The sequence below is a fragment of the Choloepus didactylus genome, chromosome 2 (assembly GCF_015220235.1).
Source record: "Choloepus didactylus isolate mChoDid1 chromosome 2, mChoDid1.pri, whole genome shotgun sequence".
Taxonomy (NCBI): Eukaryota; Metazoa; Chordata; class Mammalia; order Pilosa; family Megalonychidae; genus Choloepus; species Choloepus didactylus.
This window is the reverse complement of record NC_051308.1, coordinates 15442403-15465691: the sequence shown is the minus strand read 5'-3', so window position 1 is coordinate 15465691 and position 23289 is coordinate 15442403. Positions and strand designations below refer to the sequence as shown.

At 41.9% G+C, this 23289-nt stretch overlaps 2 protein-coding genes across 3 annotated transcripts in view; one reads left to right on the top strand and one right to left on the bottom strand.

Moving 5' to 3' along the window:
- The first annotated feature begins 2715 nt into the window (after positions 1-2715).
- On the top strand, positions 2716-21600 carry FAM89A (family with sequence similarity 89 member A). The gene is made up of 2 exons (XM_037820891.1): positions 2716-3032; positions 19745-21600. The coding sequence occupies exons 1-2, from the start codon at positions 2742-2744 to the stop codon at positions 20006-20008; spliced, it is 555 nt and encodes a 184-aa protein (XP_037676819.1). The 5' UTR covers positions 2716-2741; the 3' UTR covers positions 20009-21600.
- The window catches only part of ARV1 (ARV1 homolog, fatty acid homeostasis modulator), a 37571-nt gene continuing 23799 nt past the window's right edge, over positions 9518-23289 (bottom strand). Inside the window, exons 6-7 of one of the 2 annotated variants that reach the window (XM_037820885.1) lie at positions 14678-14717; positions 9518-9815 (exon numbers count right to left, since the gene is read on the bottom strand). The gene's annotated coding sequence lies outside the window, so the exon portion shown is untranslated. Of the gene's footprint in view, positions 9816-14400; positions 14718-23289 lie in introns of those variants that run through there. The other variant, XM_037820882.1, reaches the window with a different exon arrangement.

The following is a 23289-nucleotide window of genomic DNA, read 5'->3' as shown; positions in this document are numbered from 1 at the left end:
TTTATGTTTATACAAATAAAGTCTTAATTAATACCCAAGAAATTGTGTAGAAATTTCCATTCACCCTGTGATGTTGTATGTTGATGGCAAAGGGGATATTTCAATATGTTGACCTCACTGAGTATATAACAGAAGGCAGAGTCTGACTTAGGATTTGTGAGGTTGGCATTGTCTAAACTGTCCATCTTTTCTCATGTCCCACACCTAGGGGACCAGTGCTGCTCTCTAGCAGGCCCTAACTCTCTTTCCTTCTCACAATACTCTCAAGTATGTGCTTTAAAATTACTTCAGTGCCCTGGTGTTTTAAAGTTACGTCTTTTCTCATTTCAACCATCTCATAACTGAAACTCCTATCACTGAAATTCAGGCCCTTCTGCTGAGTTTCTGCAGGACAGACAGCAATTGGACACACAAAGTTCAAGGACTTCATGCTGGGATGTGAATACAAGACCAAATTATTTACCATTCCCTCCTCTTACTTCCATTTGGGCAAACTAGTAACTCTCCAGAAGACACCCACTGTTTGCATAGGCAAATGAATGGATACCTGAAATCCAGAAATGTGAGTAGGTGAGTAGTAGAGGGCAAGGCCTGGTGCTGAGGTGGAAAATTCCTGGCAGTGGGTGGGGTGGGGAGGCCACACTAATGCCCTCAAATCATACTGGAGCTTCTCCATAGATGTCTCATCTAGTTCAGGGTCATCTAGTTCAAGGTCATTCTAGTTCAAAGGTCAAGCCAAGGACATTGTGACAATGTCAGAAACTTTGATTCTGGAGTGCGCTTGACTTGTAGTTGAGGGCTAGTTAATGCTCTATGTGGTAGAAGATTAAAGGGGAAAAGCCCCAGATGTGCAGGGTTCATTTATGTTGCTTGTCCGAAGAGCTCAGAACACCTTCTAATTATGATCTATTGAAGGTATTCAGAACAATTTAAATCCCTTTTATATCATTAAAACCAATAAACAGTGGGCATTAAAATGATCCCTTCTTTACTTATACTGCATGGTTGTTTTTTTAAATTGATGAGCACCTGTACTAGTTTCCATTTTTATCTTTTGTGAACAAAGCTGTCATTATTATCTGCCCAACTTGAACTATTTTTAAGTGTGCAATTCAGTGGTGTTAATTACATTCACTATATTGCACAACCATCATCACTATCCATTACCTACACTTTTCCATCTCCTCAAACAGAAACTCTGTACCCATTGAGCAATAATTCCCCATTTCTCCACTCTTCCCCTGTCCCTTGTCCCCTGGCTGATAGTAACCTCTAATCTACTTTGTCTGACTGCATTTGCTTATTCTAGATATTTAATGTAAGTGGAACCCTATATTTGTTCTTTTGTGTCTGACATTTTACTCATCATTATTTCTTCAAGGTTCATCCACATTGTAGCATGTATAACTTCATTCCTTTTTATGGCTGAATAATATTCCATTGTATGGATGGACCACATTTTGTTTATTCAGCTGTCAATGAGCATTTGGGTTGTTCCCACCTTTTGTCTATTGTGAATAATACAGCTATGAACTTTGGAGCAAAAGTATGCATTCGTTTTTAATGAGGCTGGGCTTGTGTCTTCAAATTAGCCCCTACTTCCTTACCTATTCTGCTTCTCATCTGGCTATAACTGTCCTTTTCATTCTTCCTGGAAATAAAGCCTGTTTCTCTCTTTTGTCTCTCTCTTTGAGGTGTGAGTTTCCGGTGTTTTACCTCAGAGTTGAGGGATGATTCCTAGATTTAATCTTTCTCTTACATTTGCACTCAGATCTTGTGCTCAATGCCAAGCTGAAAGAAATGTTTATTTTTATTTTGAAGTTTTTAAAAGTGGGCCTGGTTCTTTTCTTGGCTGGTGTAGGTACGGGTGGACATTTAACAGGTTTACTTAGGTCAGTGATCCCCGCTCTTAATGTCTTAACTCTCAGGATTTGGGTATTTTTGAGCTCTCCTGACAGAGAATTGGACATAAATTAAGAGCCGATCTGGATCCTAGCGCTTCGGAATGGGTGAGAGTGCGGGATTTTCCCGGGGAGAGGCGGGATGGTCCCGCGCGTCAGCCATTCACCGGAGAAAGCCCAAATCTCTCCGTCCTTCAACCTGCCCAGACCCTGCCTAGGACTGTGAGATCTGTGGAGTTTCTGGCTTCCCAGAAAATTGAACTGAAAGGTGGGTTTCGGTAGGACAGCATGGACCTTCTCTTCGACGGGAAACTTTCCTCCGCGCTCTGGGAGCAGCTTGGACTCAGGCTTTAACTCTACCCGCCCTCCCTCCGGCTCCCCCATCAGGTGGGAACTCGTAAGGCGTCTCACCCGAGCGCGGGAGTGGTTGGGGTGGGAGACGAGGAGCCCCCTTCTCTGTAACTGTAATTATAAGCAGCTTTGGGGGCTGATCAGGGACCCGGCCTCGCCCGGAGGGGAGATGGTAGGGGGCTTCGGGTGCGCAAGCAGGTGAGGAGAAAATCCCAGGGAGGGCTGGAGGTGACCTGGGGCTGGGCGGCGAGGGAGGAACACTTGGCGGGCGCGGGCCGGCGGTCCAGGAGGAGCTGAAGCGCCGAGCGGAGGCGGAGAGGGACGCTGGCGGGGGCGGAGAAGGGGGCGGTGAAGGAGCGAACGGGAAGTGGGCGGAGCGCCGGCCGGGAAGGGGGCGGGTTCGGGGCTCGGCCGCCCGCGGCTCGGGCTGGGGCAGCGGTGGGGCGGGCGCGTTGCTGGGTCGCGTCTGCCTGCGCCGGCCGCGGCGGGATGAGCGGGTCGGCGCCGCCGGGGGCCGCGGGCGGTCCGGGCGGGATTCGGGGGCTGCGGGTGGACGGGCTGCCCCCTCTGCCCAAGAGCCTCAGCGGGTTGCTCAACTCCTCGTCGGGCGGCGGCGCGTCGGGGGGCTGGCGGCACCTGGAGCGGCTGTACGCACAGAAGTCCCGCATCCAGGACGAGCTGAGCCGCGGGGGCGCGGGGGGCGGCAGGGGCCGAGCCGCGGCGGTGCCCCCTAAGCCCCCCAACCTGGACGCCGCGCTGGCGCTGCTCCGCAAGGAGATGGTAAGAGGGGGCTCCAGCGGGCCGGGGACGCGGGGATGAGGGGCGTGTGGTGGTGGCTGCAGCCCCTTCTCGTCTGGACTCGCCGTCCGGGGGAAGTTTGCCGCTGCCCCAGCCGGCGACCCGGGCTCTGCGCTCGGGAAAGTTCCCGCGCCCATTTGCCCGTACCCGCCACCTTTCTGGCTCTTTTGCCCCCGGCCGTTGCGCCGAAAGAGGGTGACCGTCTTCTCGACTGCCCTCTCCCCCCTTTTACTTGCCCGCTGTGCCCATGATTGGACTCTCACCCAGGCACGGTCTCCCCGTTCTCGGAGGTTAGCTCTGGGAAACTGGAGGCGCGGTGTGTGGGGTTCGTGCTTAGGCTTGCGGCTGGGGAGGGCTTGGTCACCTCTCTCCGGAGAGAAACAGACCTTCCCATCGAGGAAAGGCTTTCACCCGAAAACCTTTCACCCGTTGGCTCAGAGCTATGCGTGATTGCGTTGTTCTACTCTGAGGAGGACAGCTTTTTTGTTCCGCCGCGAGTGTAGACAACAGATTAACCATCCCGCGCCCTCAAACCGTCAGTTCAGAATGGGATTACAGCCGGGACGGGTGCAGCTGACTGATGGCTGTGAAAGCCAGACGCTCACCGTGCGCGGGAGGGCGGCTCCAGCCTTTTCTGCTCTGTAAAGCTAATTGCCGTTTGAAAAACAAAAACAAAAACGGGGATGTGGTTGCCCTCCCCGTCTGGAGTGAAGTCCATGTGGTTCTTTGGGTTGTGTATAAGCTCCTACAATGGTGCTTAGTTTTTGCATTCCTTGTGAAGTGTGAATCAGGGCACTAGATTTAGGGTGACGCTAAAAGCAGGGCCAGGAATTGTAACCTTCTTGCAGGGTCCCTGATCACCTCTACAACCCCTTGCCCCACGCTCCCTTTAAATCTTTCCTTTTCTTTACTCCCCCAGTAAAGTTAATACTTTATTTACATATAATAATAAGTTTTAAAAAAATGATATATGGAAGCTGATTTTCCCTAGGAACAAATTTGTGAAGAGATTTATCATCGGAATCCTTTAAATGTTTATCTAGTGCATTTGAGATATTGTTTAGAAAAATGCCATTTATGCATACTTTTTTTTAGGGTTATATCTGTTCTGAAAGCTAAGAGTTGACTGAATCCAGAAAAGCAGACTTAACACTTTTTAATCCCTCAGGTATTGTTTTCCCACTCTGTAGCTGTTGCATGGAAGCAATTTCCAATTCTCCGAAAAGATTTTCTAAACTTCTTACAGAATGGCTTAAATTCCAAGTCAGTCTTTTTAATTTATTAATAAATTTTAATTGACACCAGTATCGTGCAGCTGGTGATCTGCATTTTAATTAGCTAAATTTACAACTAATCTGTTCACAAGCAGAACTTGGATGTAGCATAAACATGAGGGTGCAAAAAGGAAGACCCCTCCCTGGTTATTTAAGTTCCTTACTTGAACAAGAAACAGGAAAATGTCGGAGCCTCTCTTATTGTGAAGTTCTAGTTTATAAATACAGCCCTGACTTACTGTGATGGTTTAGGATTCAGTGTACCATTCCTGGAAGTATTTTTCCAGGTCCCTTCTGGTGTGAGTAAAGTACAGCCAGAGCCTTATAATTATGCCTTGGACCAGAGTTCTCTCTAAACCTAACTATTTGAAGCACAAGAAAAATAAATGTTTGTCTTTGGTCTGTCTGATATTTAGCTAAGATAAAGATAAGATATGGCTACAATCCTTCACAAGTCTTTTTCAAGAAATGCCGCAAGATCTTTAAAAATACCCTGGTCTTTTGGCTTTTTAAGAACATGTTTTGCTTGTCCCTGGAGATTAACCTGGGGCAGTGAGGTCTAAGTGGACAGTCTTCTATGAACAGGGGCAACTCAAACAGGCTCCAGCTGGGAGGCCTTGCAAGATAAGAACTGGAAGTTCATTCCTGAATTATCTACAGAATAGTTTGTGTAGATCTGTTTAGTTTGAAGGCCTAACATTAATTCTGTGATGAGTGACATAATTAGATGTTAAGACAGAATGTGCCTTAAAAGGAAAGCCCTGTAAAAGCACAGAAAGAGAGATGACGTCCATTGGGGAAGCCTTCTTTCCCTGAAGATGCGGTGAAGTGGCAAAGTCTCATAAGGTGACTGGATTTTAACAAGAGAAAATGGAGATAGGAAAGTAGCAGCAAAGCCAGAACCATGAGGACTCCCTTTGAATAGCACACAGAGAATATACTTAAAATTGTGAGAGAGACTGGGGACTGGAAGGATGGAGGAAGTAGGCTGTAGAATGTAGGCAAAGGAGGGTTTTAAGAGGAGAATTACCATATCAGAGATGTACTTTGAGGAAGTAAATTTGAGGGAGAGGCTAGCAGTAGGAGAGTAATTAGGAAGATCGTAGAGATAGGTATGGAGGAAATAATGGGAGCCTCCAGCAGGTTGGTGTGTAGTATATATGAAAGAAGAAATCAAATGGGAGAAACTTTTCTGAAGTAGAAACTGCAGGAATTTCAGATTAAATATCAGGGTCAAAGAAGGTGATGAAAAGGAATCAAAATGACTTAAGATTTTATATGCAAAATACAGCTAAGCAAAATAAAAATTACTCAATCCTAGCACCCAGAGATAATCACTATTAATATTTTTGAATATCTCCTATGTAGACATAATGTAAATGCGTTTGTACATTATCTTATTTAATACTTATAATTTCTGTATGAGATTGGTACTCAAAATCGTCTCTGTAGTTTTAAAAAATCAGATGCTCATATTTAAAGCAACTTCTCTGGAGTCACAGACCCAACCAGGTCTGTCCAGCTCCACAGCTCTGTTTAACCATTGCATGATAATGCCTACACACACTCACACACACCCACTCACACACACATACTCACACATACGTATGGATCACATTATACATTATGGTTTGCATTTTTTTTGCATTTTTACATTTTTCTATGTCAATATATATTCTGAAAGCATGTCCTCAATGACTGCATAATATGCTGTTGTATGGAAGTAATAAATGAAGTTCTGAACCTTCATAATTGACCGTTGGGAAAGTGGGGTTCTTTACAGCAATAGGGGAGTTGGGAAAAGTGGCAGCTTTAGGGAGGAAGGTGGTTAGCCGTTTCATCAATGGAAGAGCATGCTGAACATTTCAGAATGTGGCGCTGGAGGTTGGAAGAGAGATTTTTGGCCTGAAGGGAACTGATTAAAGAGATGGGTGAAGCTGAGGGAGTAAATGAAATCTCAAAGGGAGAAGAGACAACAGGATGCTGAGGCTGGAGCCCTGGGGAAAGCTAGTGTTCCACGGAATAAAGGGGAGGGCAGGGGAGGAGGAGCCCATGTGGGCAGACAGGGCTCTGTCCTGTGATTGGTGATGCCAGGCCTTGCTCTGCTAGCTGTGGTTTCAACTCAAAGTTTCAACACTTCCTGTTCTAGTAACTCCTTGTCTGTGAAATTCTGTACAACTTGTGAGTTCCCATCTCCTCCCCAAAGGGGCTGATTTGGAAAGCTACAAAGGTTCCCCAGATGGTTATTGCACCATAGACCAGCAAAAATCCATTAAAAAGAGAAGTTGACATTTTGTTGTTTTGTTTTTTACATCAGAGTATTTTTAGATCACATTGAATAGATGTTTACTGGGTGTGTTTATATAAGTGCTGTGGAGGACAAGAATGAATAGGGAATCTGTAGATGTTAAGGAACTTATAATACCTGCTAGTTTTGGGCCTCTTTACAGCAATATGATTGCTTTAGTTAAGACCAGTCTCATTTTTCACGACCAAAGACCTCATATTGGCAATAGAAACTCAGTTTGAACTGGCTTTTTTAAAAGAACTTTATTAAAGGGCTGGATGTGCACACAGAAAGACTATAACCAGAACTGATGGGGTGGCAACCAGTAGTCTTGGCCTCATAGTCACTTTTTTTTATTAGAGAAATTGTGGGTTTACAGAACAATCATGCATAAAATACAGGATTCCCATATACCACCCTATTATTAATACCTTGCATTAGTGTGATACATTTGTTATAATTGATGAAAGCACATTTTAATAACTGTACTATTAACTGTAGTCCATGACTCATATTCACTTTTGAACTTTTGATGTTCTTTCCAATTGAGGTTAGGTTACGGGTATAGTCCCAAGATTTGAAGATGTAAAAGACTGAATGCTTTTTTTTTTTTTTGGTGCAACTTTAAACTTGTATCTATTACTGAAGCTACCTGTAGAGTATAATTTAATAGTCTAAATTAATATTTTTTCCTTAAGTATCTTACAAGCAGTACAACCCCCTTCTGCCTTTTTATTTATTTATTTATTTTTGATTAAAGTCATTAATCTGTTAAATATAAATGTTTTAAAATTATACTCCAGTTGTTGAAGCCCTTTTTTGGCACCTCTTCATTCACAGAGTGTCTTAAATTAGAAATAGCCCACATGGCTGTGCCCTTCTGGCAGTGGGGACTCTTTGCAGTGTCCGTGGCCTCCCCTGCTTGGCATTGCTGTGGTCTTTGAGGCCAGGAGGGGCAGGACATTCAGAGACTATTATCAGGGAGAACCACGGCTCCCCTTGTAGTTCACTACCTGAAGCAGCAGTTGGAAGCTTTGGGGTTTGGCTCTTGCCCACCTAAACTTCCTGAAAACTTCAGACCCATTTGAAAAGCCAAGTTTTCATGCTCCCATATGGGAAACCCTGCAATCCACAGACTCCATTAGCATGAAAACAGCCCTGAGGCTGACTAGGTCAGATATTTGGCCCCTCTGACCCAGTGTTGCCCTTGAGAGTCCTGACCCCCACCTCCATTCTTTGCCCACATGTTCCAGATGTTTCTAAGTGATAAGTGATAATTAGGCATGGCTCATAAAGGTTGCTCATACTTTCCTATGGTTCGTTTCCCTGCAGACACTTAACACAGAAATGATCACTCTTCCCAGGAACTTTGGAGACAGAAAAAGCCCTTAGCCTTCCTTAATGTTTCTACAGAAATTCCTTAAGACGTGGCCTTTTCAGTTTTTCTGGAGCACTCTGTTCACTTCCTTGATTAACCTAAGAGCCCTGGGCTGGACAGGTTTTGCTGGTGAGAGCATTCTGAGTCTCCAAGGATTGGTGGAGGGAAGTCCTTGACGGATGGGGTGGGGGTAAGGGCTTGGGGATGGGGAAGGGTTGCTGGGTGGTAGGGAGACAACCTATCTTCTGACCAGTGACCTGTAGTCTGGGGAATCTCTAGCAGAGGGCAGATCTGTTCCAGACTGGAGAGGCTGAAGTGAGGAGGATGAACTAAATACGTATGGAGACTGGAGAACTGTATGAATGTGTGTGCAAATACATGGAGACAGGGCGTGTGGTATAGTCTTAAGATGTTGACTCTACGTCAAATTAGAGATTAAATATCCATGTTAAATGCAGTTAAAGAGAAATGGCAAGGTGTTTAACATCTCTTATAACCACACAGAAGAAAATTAAAGCAATAAGGTAAAATAAAGCAAACTAAGATATACTGTTTTACTAAGAGACCAGCAATAGTGGATGGTGATAATTGCAGAAATATACCTTCTAAGGGTATTGCTGGTAGAAGTGTAAAGTGATGCACCTTTTTTTGGAGGGCAGTTTGGTAATACCTGTGAAATTTAATATATGCTTGTATTTGATCCTGTAGTTTCATTTAAAAAAATCCCACAAAACTCTGAAATGGCTTTTTATTAAATAGCAAAGCAGGATTACAATACGACTTGTAAATATTTGTAAATTAGGTTACAAAAGGTACTTCATATGGCCAAAATAATTTCTTTAATTTTACTTAACACCAATAGACACATAAGGTTATTCCATGATTAAAAATGGCCCAACTCAACCAAAATAGTGGATCTCCTTTTCCATTTTAACTAACATTCTTACATTACTTCCTAATTGGAGTCTACAACTGAATTTTAAAAAAAATTAGTAAAAAGATGCCTAAAAATGTATCCCAAGGGGTTGGATTTACAGGAAATTCTGGGAGAACTAGGAAGGTAAAACACTAAGATTATTAGTTGGTATACATGTAAAAACCTCTACCATTTTATTCATGATCCTAATATTAATACACTCTAAGGATTTTTACGAGTTTCTTTGTAACTGATCTCTTCCAGATATGGTTTATATAATGTTAGTCAGGTTTAATCCACTTTCATATATATGTATATCCTCCCAAAGAAAGACCCAATTGGTGTCAGAGATGGTAAAAATCTGACATGAAAACATTTCGTGTCAGTCACTATTGTTTGCCGAGTACTTTTCCTGTGCCATTTCTCTTTTTCCCAGGATTTTCTATTTTAAACACATGCATATCTACAACCAACCAATGGGTTGTTTTGTCCAGAGGAAAAGTTTTGAAAATGAGGTAACAAATCTTCCCAATTTGAAATTCACAGTTTCAAAGAACAATCTTTATTTTTATAGCTTCTATCTGTTTTCAGCTAATAAAAGAAAAAAAAAAAACAGTCCTGTCTCACCACTAACTGACAAATGGTAGGGTCTGGGTGAGTAAGTGTCTTACTATTTTGGTTAAAGTTCAACAACTAGAGTACAGGTTACTCTCAAAATTGATTAGATATCAAAATTACTTTTACAAATATGAAACCGTTGTTTTTCCTTAGGGAAGAAGAATATGAAGGAAGAGACAAATGAAAAATAGGAACAAAAATGACTGGCAGTACAGAAAGCTGTGCATTGTGTACATGATTTTGGCCACTCTTCAACATGGTAGATATATTCTTCTATCATCTTTTACTAAGCCTATAAAATAAAAGACAGTGCTAAATATAATTCAAAGTAATTTTGATAAAACACTGATTTTCAAGTTTTCAGAAATACATGGCAATTCTAACTATATAGTCTCTAGCGTGTTTTCATAGACCAACATAATACCAAATTCATGGAAGTCTTAATTGTGCTCTTAGTGCCCTTAATTTTGCCTAGATTTGCCATTATCTACATAAAGAAGCCACAAAGAAAGGTACTGTAACTTTTGGATTCTGTCCAAGTTTTAAAGAAAAAAGTTAGCAATTCCATAAAACAGAATGAGCACTGACCTCTTTTTGCTTTTTGCATCAGTTATCTGAAAAACACTAGATACTGACACAAGGTTTTCTCTGTATTGTCCAAGAACTTGGTTTTCTGATTTTAGCTGCAGATTTTCCCCCTTAACTGCATCTACTCTTGCAGAGAGAGAATTTCAGTTAATTGGCTGTCATTCAAGAAAACTACAAAACGTAAGCCATTCTTGAACTATGAGTTCTAGAATGCCAACATGTTGTTAACAAGTCATGTTTTTCCCTCTAGTCCCACCTGATTTTCAGCATCAATTGCATCCATACCAGCATTCATCATCTTGGGAAATGAACTTTTATAACTTGGATACAAAATCCTTGATGAATGGTCTGCCTGGGATTGGGGAGGGCTTGGAAAGATGCCTTAGACCCAGATACCTGGACCACTTGTCATTGGCAGCTTTCCCTTCTCCCCCATGATTTCATTTTTACAAATTTATCTTACAGAAATAGTCACACAGATGAGTAACAATACATGGACATAGATATGTATTGCAGTATTTTTTAAAAGTAATGAAAAATATTGGAAATAGGACAAGTGTTTAACAATAGAGGATTGGTTAAATCATTTATGAAATTATGTGCAGTTGTTGAAAAGAATGTCCATAACTACATTTATGAACATAGAAAGATGTTCACAGTATAAAAAAGTAAATTACTGAAAAAGAAAGAAAAAAAGTAAATTACTAAACAGTACTTAATATAAGTTTGTATTTGGTAATGGTAGCTATAAAAACAAATTGGATATATGCATAGTCTTGAGGGATATATGACAGACTGTTAAAAGAGGATATCTTTTGTACAGTGGTTCTTAAAGTGTCTTTGGGGAGCCTGAGGGGTCCCTGAGATCCTCTTAGAGGGTCCATAATAAGTATGTGATGGTGTTACTGACAAGTATGATCTTTTTGGTACAATATAAGTAAATGAATTAACATTTGGAAGAATTGCATAATAGAGTATGAAAAGTTCAGTGGTATAATTTCAAATTCCACATTGAAGGCAACCTGCAGAGTAGTATCAAAGAAAAATATCCACAGTCATCTGAGAGGCTATTTAAACTTCTCTTTCCCAGATACATATCTACTTAAGGCCAGATTTTATTTATTTACTTTAATAACCAAAACAACATATCACAAGGACTGAATGCAGAAGCAAATGAGACTGCTTCTAAGACAGACATTAAAAAATTTTATAAACATGTTATTTTTAATAAAAATGTTGACATGTATTGGATATTGGCTTTACTATTATTTTAAAATCGATTAATGTGTATTTTTGAAAGTTTCTTAGTTTTCTAATAAGGCAAATATTGATATATATAACCCATAGAAAGAAAATTTCTTTGGGAGCCTCAGTAATTTTTAAGATTGTGAACGGGTTCTGAGGCCAAAACTTTTGAAGGTTGCTGCTTAGGACATGGAATTATGGAAGACTGGCATTTTCTACCTTATAATTATGAATCACTTTAATTTTTAATATAATTAGAATCTTTTATTTTTATAATCAGAAAAAAGTGAAAGAATGTATGTGTAGACTGCAAAAACTTCTGACAGCAACCGCAAATGTCTGCAGTAACTTCAAACATTTCTAACAACTCAATTCTGACTCCTGTCTACCCTGGGTTAGTCCAGACTCTGCAGGTCAAGGCCCTTCAGGCACTAGCTGCAACCTGGGGGCCGCACTTCTAACCAACTGCCTACAAATTTGGGGGTTCCTACCACCCCCTCAGCTTTGGTAATTCACTGGAATGGCTCACTGAAAGTGCTGGACTTAACAATTATTAGTTTTGTTACAGCGAGAAGGATACAAATAAGAAACCAAAAGAAAAGGGTGAGGTCTGGGAGGGCCTCAAGGGGCTCAAATGTGGGGAGTCAGAACTCATCACCCTTCTAGTACAGGGGATGGATTGTCTCCATCATGGAAGCTCACCTAAGTTTCGAGTATCCAGAGCTGACATGGGGTCTCATTAAGTAGGCATGATTGGTTGAACTCAGTTGTCCCAGAGGTCAGGGAGATGGACTGTGACTCAAAGGCCCAACCCCCTAATCACATGGTTGGTCTTTCAGCTGTGACCAGCCTCCCCCCCCCCGCCCCCTCCTTGAGGTTGGTCCCACCCTCAGTCATCTCATTAGCATATGAACTGTCAGGTATCCTCCTGGGCCCACTCCTATCATGGGAAATTCTGAAGATTTAGAAAAGTCTGGGGGCAAAGATGAGCCAAATTCTTTATTATTCTACAGTGTATAAAGACATTTTATAAAGAAAATAGTCAGTTGCTTCTCTTTATACCTAGAAAAGAACCAGCGGAAATGGGTTCAGTTTGTACTAACCATTAATTTAGGTTGGAGATAAACAGGAATGTCCTAAGAATTGTTAAGTTCCAGAAGGCGGCTGGTTGTAAAATACTCTTCTGATACCCTTCTGAATCAATGTGGATGTTTTCAATTGTAAGCAGCAGAAAACACAACTCAAAGTGGCTTAAATAGTAGAGGAATTTATGGGAAAATGTGGAGATGTGGTGGGCTTTTGGTTTGGCCTAATCTGGTTTATTTCTGTCTCAGAATCAAGCTCTTCCAGGTCAAGTCCTCAGCTTGGTGGCTGTAATATAATAACTGAAGATGAAGCTGACCAAATAACACAAATGGGTTTCTGCCCAGGGGAGGAGAATGTTGCTTGGGATACCACGTCATGGATCAGATGCTTGCTCAGTGAGCACAGAATTAGAACCCACAGAGGAGCTTCGAGGTCCTTAAGGGGCATTTCTGTCAAGCTGGGGTAGCTGAGTTAATAGTCCCTTCCCTACTCGGTAAACACTGCTGAAGTTTTTCTCTTTGGTTTTCCTGTTCTAAATAGTGTGCAGGTCACCATCCTTCTGTCAACACATCCTTTATGCAGAAATCAGGTTACAATTGATTAGTTCGCTGCTTTCTTTAGTTGATATTCCAGTCCTGCAGATACATACTAGACACTTTGATTACATTTGGGGAATTTCCCACATATTATCTAAAATAAAACTACAAATCATCAGTATATGCTTAGTCCTTCATTAGGGTTTTAAAAGATAACTTTAAAAAGTTTTCTCATCATAAGGTAGAACATATTCATAGTAGTATTCTTCAGCCTGTTGTACCCCTGTTGATGTTATGGTCTTCTCTGCCTACAGATCTGGTTTCAAATTCCTGCTCTGCTACTTTCTCATTGTATGGTCTTATACAAGTTCTTTCGTCTCACAGAATTAGGATAAGAATTAAATATTTGTGTATAGCTGAAATTATTTATTAAGGAGAAATTCCTAGAGATGAACTAGTTAGCTGGTCAAAAGTTATATAATATTTTACAGCTTTTGATAGATATTGCCAGTTTTTCAGAAAGGTTTTACAATTCTGCAGTCCTACTAGCAGTGTGCATCCATTATATATTTTCTCTTTATCATTACGAATTTTTAAAATTAAAAGTAACATGCTTGCTGGGGAAAAAATATAAATTGAAAAATCTCTGCGTCTCCCCCCCACCCCATCCCATGTTCCAGAAGTAAGTTCTGCTACCAAGTTCTGTATGCTTCTAAGACATTTTCTCTTCAGGTTGAAAGCTTGCACATGTGTGTATACATATAAAATGAGATCATACCAAATATATTGTTCTGTAGGTTGAAATTTTGTGCATGACAGTATATACCATGGGCACCATTCCATTATAATACATATAATTCTGCTTCATTCTTGGAAATGATTGCCTAGTGTTTATTGAATCTCTGTACCATAATTTTTTAAAGACCAAGTTTCTGTCATCCATTATGGTTTGATCTAAACTTACACAGCAAATATTTTCTGTACCTGGCCTCAAATCTGGGTGCCCCCAGAGACTGATTATATAGCTGAGGATCTATTGAAAATCTAGATCATCTGCTCTCCCCCCTCCCCACTGTGTGTGTGTGTGTGTGTGTGTGTTTCAGAGATGATCCCAATATGGCTTACCCAGCTTAACCCTGTGCAGCACCTGCTCTGCTTCCTCCCCTGTTCCACACAGACCAGCCTCCGGTGTGGAGCCAGGCTGAAAAAAGTCTGTTTCCCTTTTGCGTTTGTTCTCTACTCATTGCTGTAGTTGGAGAGAAGTTGCTTTTGTTTATGTCTTTTAAATATACTAGTGAATTAACCTAACTTCTAGTTTTATTTTCTGAAATCAAGATATTTTTCTTTAATGAAATATGATTTTCTATTTCTTAAAAAAAACTTTTACATTTTCCATGATGTTTCTTAGTTTGTACCAACAAAATTTTCCTTTTAAAGCTTCCTCTAATCTTCTAAGCCTTGTGTACTAATGGTATGTTTCTATTGTAATTCTTTTTAAAGTTCTGAAGAGCTCCCTTCCAGAGATACTCAGAACTTAAGTGACCTGAAAGCACAGCTAGGGAACCACCACGCTGTCTGAGGTTTATTCATGTGGCGGACCTATTAAATTTTTAAAATCACAAGTAAAAGGAAACAGTTGCAAGGGTGGATGAGGATTGTTTGGTCCCATTGTTGGGAATGTTTTGGATTGGTAAACCACCTGTGTCTGGAGCAGGAACAGCCATGAGGGCTTTCTGTGCCTGTAAGAGAAGAGAAGAATCCATGATCAGATGGGAAGGAAGCCGGAAATCAGAACAAAGAGAGAGGAAGGAATCGCGTTAGCATTTTAAAGAAGTAGAAACTAGTCAATTGTTTTTAATTGTCTTGAAAGTCTATAAAAGGGGCTATAAATTGCAGGGTTTTAGGATTCTGTATTTTTCTTTAACAAATGAGCCTGTTTGGATTGTTTTAAAGCCAGCTTCCAAAAAAGAGCTATTTTCTGAATCTAGCTGTGAATTAGGAGACCAAACCTCCTCCGAGGACACATGGGAACGCATCACTAGGCTGTCAGGCTTTCCCTGCTGACAGAATGGGGATGGGGACGGTGTGCTTTTAGTGGGTTTGCTGGGTGTGTGTGTGTGTGTGTGTGTGTGTGTGTGTGTGTCCCCTTTCCCTTTTTTTTTTTTTTTCTGGAAGGATGAAAAGTTCCTGTGCATGAGTGGTTTAATCGTGTTCTGAAACATAACTGCAGTTTTATTTCTTTAGGCTGGCCCTTCTTTCTCCTTCACACACACAGACCCACACACATGCCTTCGTGTGGAGGGACTGATTTTTCTGGGGCCTACTGCCATTCGTTTTTTCAAAACCTCACCACAACTCTATATAAAGAGCATTGGGGGAGGAAACTTGGTTTTGTGTCTTTTGCCCCTCTCAGGTAAGAGGTGAGAGTTTTTTTTGATGATGCGGAGGGAACTGTGTTGCACTCCGTGGTCTGACGCTTCTGGAAGAGGAATCTTGGAAACGCTGGGCACAGAGGCTGCTGTTGGGCCCTGCCGCCTCTTGGCCGCCTGCAGGACGTTAACCCCAGGACCGCTCCACTGCTAGGTGCTTTCTGTAGCCTGGTGTCCTCTGGGAGGATGCCTTAGAGTACACAGCTCTGCATTTTCTTTGAGTTCTGCATTTTCTTTCGTTTTCGTGCAACAAAATATTAAGTTGTCTAATCTGCAAGCCTCTGTGCTACATGCTGAGGGGATCCCCCAAAGAAGCTGGGTTGCTGTATTAAAGGAGCTTATATTACATGAGGAGAAAGAAGACCCATAATATATCAATAATATAAGGTAGAGAATAATAATAAATGCTATAAAACTGTTAAGGGAGCAGGTGAAGGTCACCTGTGGCTGAGGCACTCCAAGGCTGGAAAGTGGGGGAGAAACTGACATTGAGCTAGGTAGTCAAAGAGGCTTTAATGTAAAGATGAATGGGGGGGGTGGATATGGGCAAAGGGGGGTCTCACCTTGACTGTAGCATGTTGTATAGGTGGGGAGCAAGGGACCTGAGCCTGGAAAATAGATTCAGACCTGATTATGGAATGCTGCCTAAAGATTTGGACTTAATCTCAAAAATATAAGTAAAATTGTTAAAGCAACCACAGCTGAGGAAAAGGTTTCTTGGTTAGGAAGTCGGGCTTGTTCATTTAGCTACTTCATGTCCTCCTAGTTAAGGGGAATTCTGCTAAGTCAGAGAAAGTTTAGTAGAAGGCAACTTTGAGAAGCTGGTGTGTGTGTGTGTGTGTGTTTAAAGCTTTGTTAAATTATTCTAAATATTTGGCATCTGGTTGTGTAATAGGTTGCATGGCAGGAATGACACTGTATTTCTAGGCGCGTCAAACTTTTGTTTCTGGGACAGCGTTCCACCAGCTGACAAGGCTGCTTTGTTAGTTGTCTGTTTGCTGCAATGCAGCAAGGTCCAGGATGTATTCCTCTTTGCTTTTGGCTGCCTGTTTACTGCTTATTCTAGGTAGACCTGGGGATACTTTGGAAATGGTACCTTCAGGAGAAAAGTGTGGAACCCTGTATGGTGGCATGGGGGTCATAGGAAATCATAGCCTTTGAAACCTGGAAGGAATTTTTAGAGCCATAGAGCCCAGCTCAAACCGTGCCAGAAAGGTGAAACTCCAACCCAGTTCTTAAAACATGTTGCTCACTGCTACTTATGTGTTTTCCATTATTCATTCATGAGGTGGGAAATTGCCTAACCCTATTTGTATCAAAGTGACTCGATAGAAGTAGAATGAGTCATTTCCCTTTTTGTTGAGCAAATATTGGTGTGCCTCTGGGAGGGTGCGACTTTCTTTATTAAAGTTCATATTCCTATTAAATCCTAGAAAAGATAGGTAGTTTGAATTTGCCAAGTCAGAATCCTGGAAATTAGGAGCCAGTCCAGAGGAAAGGGTTGAGGATGGGGAGTGGGCCAGATCATCATATTGAAAATAGTTGAAAGAACTGAGGAATCTTAGCTTGGAGAAAAGAAGTTGTTTTGTTTTGTTTTGTTTTGTTCTGTTTTGTTTTTTTTAGGGGGGTAGGGTTGGGAGAATGAAACCTATCTTCAAATATTGAAAGGGCTGTTTCAAAAGAGAAATTAGGTTATACTTAGTGCCAAGGCTTTTGTAGAACCTACAGGTTAGGAGATTTTGACTTTGTCTAAAGAACAATCCCACCCATTTGAAAAGGAATGAACTAGCTTGGAAGGTAGTGAACTCCTCCCCTTTGGAGTTGAGGTAAGACAAGAATCTTTCCCATTTGAAATTCCACAGTTACCACTTTTCTTGTGAGGCAGTTTGGCTGTTAATTTGCATCCTGCTTGACCACACTGGCAGTCCTCTGACCTAAGATGTCCAGGTGGTACTTTCACCACCTACCTGGGCTACTTTTCCATCTTACATTGACTAGAGAGGGAGGCATCATAGCAGCACACTGTCCTGCTGCCTTGCTGCAGGCTAGCAGAGTGGAGAAGAAATAATAAAATAACAAATAACAATAGCAATATAGTAGCAACTATTGCTATTTTTAGAAGTTAAGCAATTTGTCCAAGGTCTGGCAGATTGTAATTGGCAGAGCCAGGGTTTGAATATAGGCAGGCAGGCTCCAGATCCTGCACTCTTAATCCTTTGCTTATTCTCTCTTGGCTGACCTAAAATGGAAAGCTTACAGAATATAAGTGACCTGGGAAAGAGAGAGATTTGTTTTGAGAATACTGGTTCATCATTAGAATTGGCCATCAGAATCATCTGGCATAATTTTTAAAACACAAATATCAGGGATCCACCCTCCATCCAGTCCCAACACGTATCTAGAGAGATGCTTACATTCAAATTCTAATTCAGGAAAAAAGCGATTGTATATGAGCATAGGCACGTGGAATTGCAGTGGCCTGGGCATCTTTTACCCATTTCTCACCTACTAAAGGTGTACTTTTGAGAGTAGGATGCCAGTGAGCCCCTCTCAGAACAGCTTGAAACACTGTTTCTTTTGAGACTTGCAATTTATTTATGGCAATGACACAGTTGACCATAAAGTCACAAAGTGCTTGAACTACCATAGATTATCCGGTCTACAGTCCTTATTTTGTAGCCTGATTGAGGGAAGAGCCTCCCACAAAGCCAAGTAGCATGGTGAAGCTGGGCCTGGAGTCTGTGTTCCCTGGCTTCTCTTCCCAAGAAAGGATTCTTTTAGGAATTCTAGGGTAGCAGGAATTCAAGAGTAATGGGGAGTCGCTATGGTAACAAAAGAATCTGCCTTTGTCTGGAAGTCTTCCATTGAGTTTCTTAGCAAATTATGCTACGTCAATATAACATAGTTCTGTTTTTTTATGGTTTATTTGGCTGTAGTAGAGACATGTCCAAAGTTTACTTGGTGATTTAGATTGAAGGGTATGAAGAATAACCTGGGGTTCAACACCCAGTCTTGTCACAAGATGAATGCTTCTTACCAGTCTTATGTGGAAATCTCATTCCCTGGTAAATCATTCATTTTGGTAATTATAAAAGCTTTAAATCCTATAGCTCTTTCTGTGCATTTGTATTTGTGCATCTACACATCTATCTTTAGTTCATAGCACAGGAAGTGTATGGTTGCCAGTTGTTGAATGGATTATTTCATTTGATCCACCCCATAGCCCTGTAAGAGAAAATTATTACTCCTTTTTGACATTGGCCAAGACACAGAAATGCTAAAGAGCTTCCTCAAGGTCCAAGAAGCAGAAGACCAGTCTTCTGACATTTCGTTCAGAGTTCCTTCTCCTTGGTACTCAAAGTGGTTGGCTGGCCAGCAGCACCTGGGAGCTTGTTAGGAAAACAGACTTCCAGGGCCCAGAAGTACTAAATCAGAATCTGCATTTTTAACAAGATCCCCAAGTGATTCATGTGCACATTAAAATTTAAGATGGCTGGTCTCCGCTGCATTCCTAAGCGTACTAACCCTTTCTCAATTGATTTAAACAATGCGTTTCCTGTCTCAACTGTGGTCTTTGCCTGTCTTTCCCTGGGATGGGCTGTGGGGAAGAGAGGAATTTGCAGGTAAACAAATATATAGCTTTTAAATGTTCTTTGTTCCATAACCACTTGTGAAAACAGTTCCGAGGGGAAACTGTAGAGGTCTTCCACCTTACTAGGCTCTATTCTAACATCTCTGGATAAGACTGACCCTATCAGGAGGGGAGAGAGAGTGACCTCTGACCTCATCCCTTGAGAGTCTGGGTCTGACCTGGACAGAGAGTGGGTGCTCCAGGAGGCACCGTCTGACGCTGACTGGTGAGCCACTCTCATTGACAAGGGGGGATCTGTTACTCCAAAGTCTTGAGAATGCCTGGATCTCCTGGGATCCTGATGTAGTAGCAGGGAAGGCCAATGAGGGTGTTCTCTTAATCCACCTGTAGGGAGAGGAAATGAGACACTCGAATCTTGGTGTCCAAAGCGAAACCATCTGGAGATACCAGGGTATGCAATACTGCTGCATCACAAGGCGTGTTCAGGAGTGCCGGGTAAATGCTTAGGCTGCCTCACAGTTGCCATCCTTCCCTGACACACTTGAGTAATTGTCTGAGGTGTGGTGATAACACAATTAAGGTTTTCTCAAAACTTGAAATCCAAAGCATCCAAGAGACGTTTTGAATCATTAGTTATTTGGAAGGAATGTGCAGGCACTAGCAGGTTACTGGGTGAGTGAGTATTCAACTGAAATGAAACTCAAGTGCTGACTTCTTTTTTTCCCTTCCCACCCCTTTCCACAAGGTTGGCCTGCGACAGCTGGACATGTCCTTGCTCTGTCAACTGTACAGCCTCTACGAGTCAATTCAGGAGTATAAGGGTGCCTGCCAAGCGGCCGCCAGCCCAGACTGCACTTATGCTCTGGAAAATGGCTTCTTTGAGGAGGAGGAAGACTATTTCCAGGAGCAGAGCGCTCTCCAGGATGGGAGGGAACGAGGGACTCCGCGGGACTTGTCGCTGCCTGTCTCCCCCCTCTCCAGCAGTGACTGGATTCTGGAGTCCATCTAGAGGGCCTCAGGAGGAAGGCAACTGTTGGGGAAACCCTTACCACTGGACAGACTCTCCTCTCGCAAATGCATCTTTCCAGAGAGCTGCTCTGCCATTCCGTTGTGGATGGTCCTCAGGCACGTGGGATAGTGCTGCCAGTTTAATGTGGAGGCAGGAAGCTCTCTGTTGACGCATGGTGGCAGTCTGTGTTGATGGTCAGAGTTTCTGCTCAGGCAGACCTAGTGGAATGGCCATATCCCCGGCACCCCTGTATTGAGGCACTGCTGCTGAGGATTTATGATGATGTATGAGAGGATCCTCATCAGACATCTTAGTGGGTGCTAGTTACCTCCTCACAGATGGTAGCTTATTTACACCCTCTTTCTTGTAGGGTTCCTGCCTGGCTTGGGATGTATAAAAACTAAAATTTCACTGCTCCCTTTCCTCAGTTCATTCTACAGCTTTTCTTGCTATTTAAATGAGCTTTTAAGCCTCCTGGTTAAGCTTTATTTATTTGCGACACTAAACTGTCCAGGTGACTCAGTGAAAGCTTTTTACTGATGAAACATTTCAGATTACACCAGTCAACTGCCTTTTCTGAATCTATCAAAAAGCTTTATATCATTCTTTGTCCATCAGATATAAGTGGAAGGAAGATAATATGCAGATATGTTAAATGGCAAAAAACACAAATAGGTAAGCTAATGTTTTGTATCATTCATTGTAAGATGGTAAGCTTTTTTTGTTTTGAAAGATTCTCAGTGTAAACTAGTATGTGAGAAAGCAAACTACCCTCCTTTGCTCAAAACAATGTTTACCTTAAGCCTTAATATATTTATTAAAATACTTTATGACAACTTTACACTATATGTTAAAATGTTTAAAATGTGGAAGTGTCTGTCTGTAGTTATAATTTTTGTCTGTGTAGAATCATCAACTTTCATAACTTGAATGCAAAGAATCAAATCAAATGTACTGAAAAAAGTTATAATTTGTTTTCTTGCAATTAAGAATCTGAAAAAAGCTTTATACCTTTTGATTTGATTCTTGAATAGTTTTATTAATAGTAGACACCTATTTATAGCAAGGTCTCAGCACTGTTCAGTTTTTGAATCCTCCAGACCCCTTGCTTCTCTTTAATCTTTAGGTGAGATAATTGCTTATTAGCACCTCTTTAGGGTTATGGAGAGGAAATAAAACTCACAAGTGCTGACAACCCATTATGTACATGCCCCTGTGTTAGGGACTGGGGCCAGATACAAAGAAAAAAGAGTATCCTGCTTATTTCCTCTGTTGGAGAGAGTAGTTAAAATGAGAGATGTTAAATTACCTTCAGCATGTGAGTTATCTGTTTCTTGAGGAAGAGAAAATTGAAAGTGATAAGACTGGTTAGGTCTGGTCATTTGCAGGAACCTGTTCATTTGAAGCTGTACCCCTGCTTATCAAACGAATTGAAACTTAGGTCAATTGTTGTGTACCCTGATCACATCAGAATCACTTGGGGAGTATGCCAGTTTGAAAGTATTATGTCCCCCCAAACACCATTATCTTTGATGTAATCTTGTGTGGGCAGACCTATCAGTGTTAATTAGGTTGTAATTCTTTGAGTGTTTCCATGGAGATAATGCCCCACCCAGCTGTGGGTGATAACTCTGATTGTATAATTTCCATGGAGGTGTTACCCCACCCATTCATGGTGGGTCTAAATTAAATCACTGGAGCCATGTAAATCAGCTGACAAACAGAAGGAACTCAGTGCAGCTGAGAGAGACATTTTGAAGCCGTTAAAAGCAGACTCTTGCTCCAGAGAAGCTAAGAGAGGACAAACACTCCAAGAGCAACTAAGACTGATGTTTTTGAGGAACTGCAACCTAGAGAGGAACGTCCTGGGAGAAAGCCATTTTGAAACCAGAACTTGGAGCAGATGCCAGCCACGTGCCTTCCCAGCTAACAGAGGTTTTCTGGACACCATTGGCCATCCTCCAGTGAAGGTATCTGATTGTTGATAACTTACATTGGACACTTTTATGGCCTTAAGACTGTAACTTTGTAATCAAATAAACCCCCTTTATAAAAGCCAATCCATTTCTGGTGTTTTGCATTCCGGCAGCATTAGCAAACTAGAACAGGGAGCTTTTGGGAAAATGTGAGCCTGAGCCCCAGTGCCTTCAAACCACCCCACCCCTCCACCCCCATTTTCAGGTGTAATTAGTAGGAGTGAGGCCTGGGCATCTCAGCCAAGGTTGAGATCCAGTGCTTTCAGGTATTTAGTATTCAAAGTGTGGTTCATGGACCAGGTGTCACCTGGGGACTCGTTAGAAATGCAAAGTCTCATGCTCTACTGCAGACCCACTAAATCAGGCCCCGCATTTAACACGAATCCCAAGATAATTCATTTGCACAGTCTGGGAAGCACTGTTTTAGGTGAGCCAGCTGAGTTCCCAGCACTAAGAGGCATGCAGGGATATTCTTGCAGGGCTAAAAAAAGCCTGGCCTGCTCTAGGCCCCAAAGAAATGGTCAGGAGACCCCAAAGCTCTCAGAGTGGGCCAGCCACAGAGTGAAGCACCAGGACTGGCTCAGGCTCTGGGGGCCTGTAGTTCAGAATGGGTTTCTTCCCTGGGTCTGCTGTCCCTGGGCTACTCTGGTACTAATGATGACTCATTAGGGCCTTAGACCTCCTGGCCTCCCATCCCATTGTTGGATGTCCATCAGAATTAGAAGTGGAATGAGTTGAGTCAGGGCTAACACACATTCCTCACTCTTTCAGGGAACTGGGCATATTTGCATAAACCACTGTCCCTTTTAATACTCCAAATAAACTTTAATTCTATATGTCACCCCAAACTCACTTCAAATGTAATGTACTGTTGTAAATACAGCTTGGTAAGGGAATATTAAAATTTATAAAACCATAAAATGTTTTCCAATATATCCTCCTTTAAAGGTTCTGCAAATTAAAAAATAAATTCAACTAGCGTCTTTTATAGCTACTCGGTATAAATCATTACTTTTAAGTTCACAGTAGGAGTTTCTTGCTACTCTTAGCCTCAGTGCCCCACAGAGTGCCTGGCAGGGGGTAAGGCTATCTAACATTATTGATGAAAGCTGAAGATACCACCATCTATGTAAGGCAATCTAGGAAGAGAACACTTTACCTTTCTAAGGCATATATATAGTGAACCCAGAACTTTTGATAATGTAAGCCTTGCAACTCAAGGATGATATAATCCCTCTTAATGTCTGTTGCAGACATTTATACTCAACCAATCTGACTCCTTTCATGTTTCTGTACTCTAGGCTG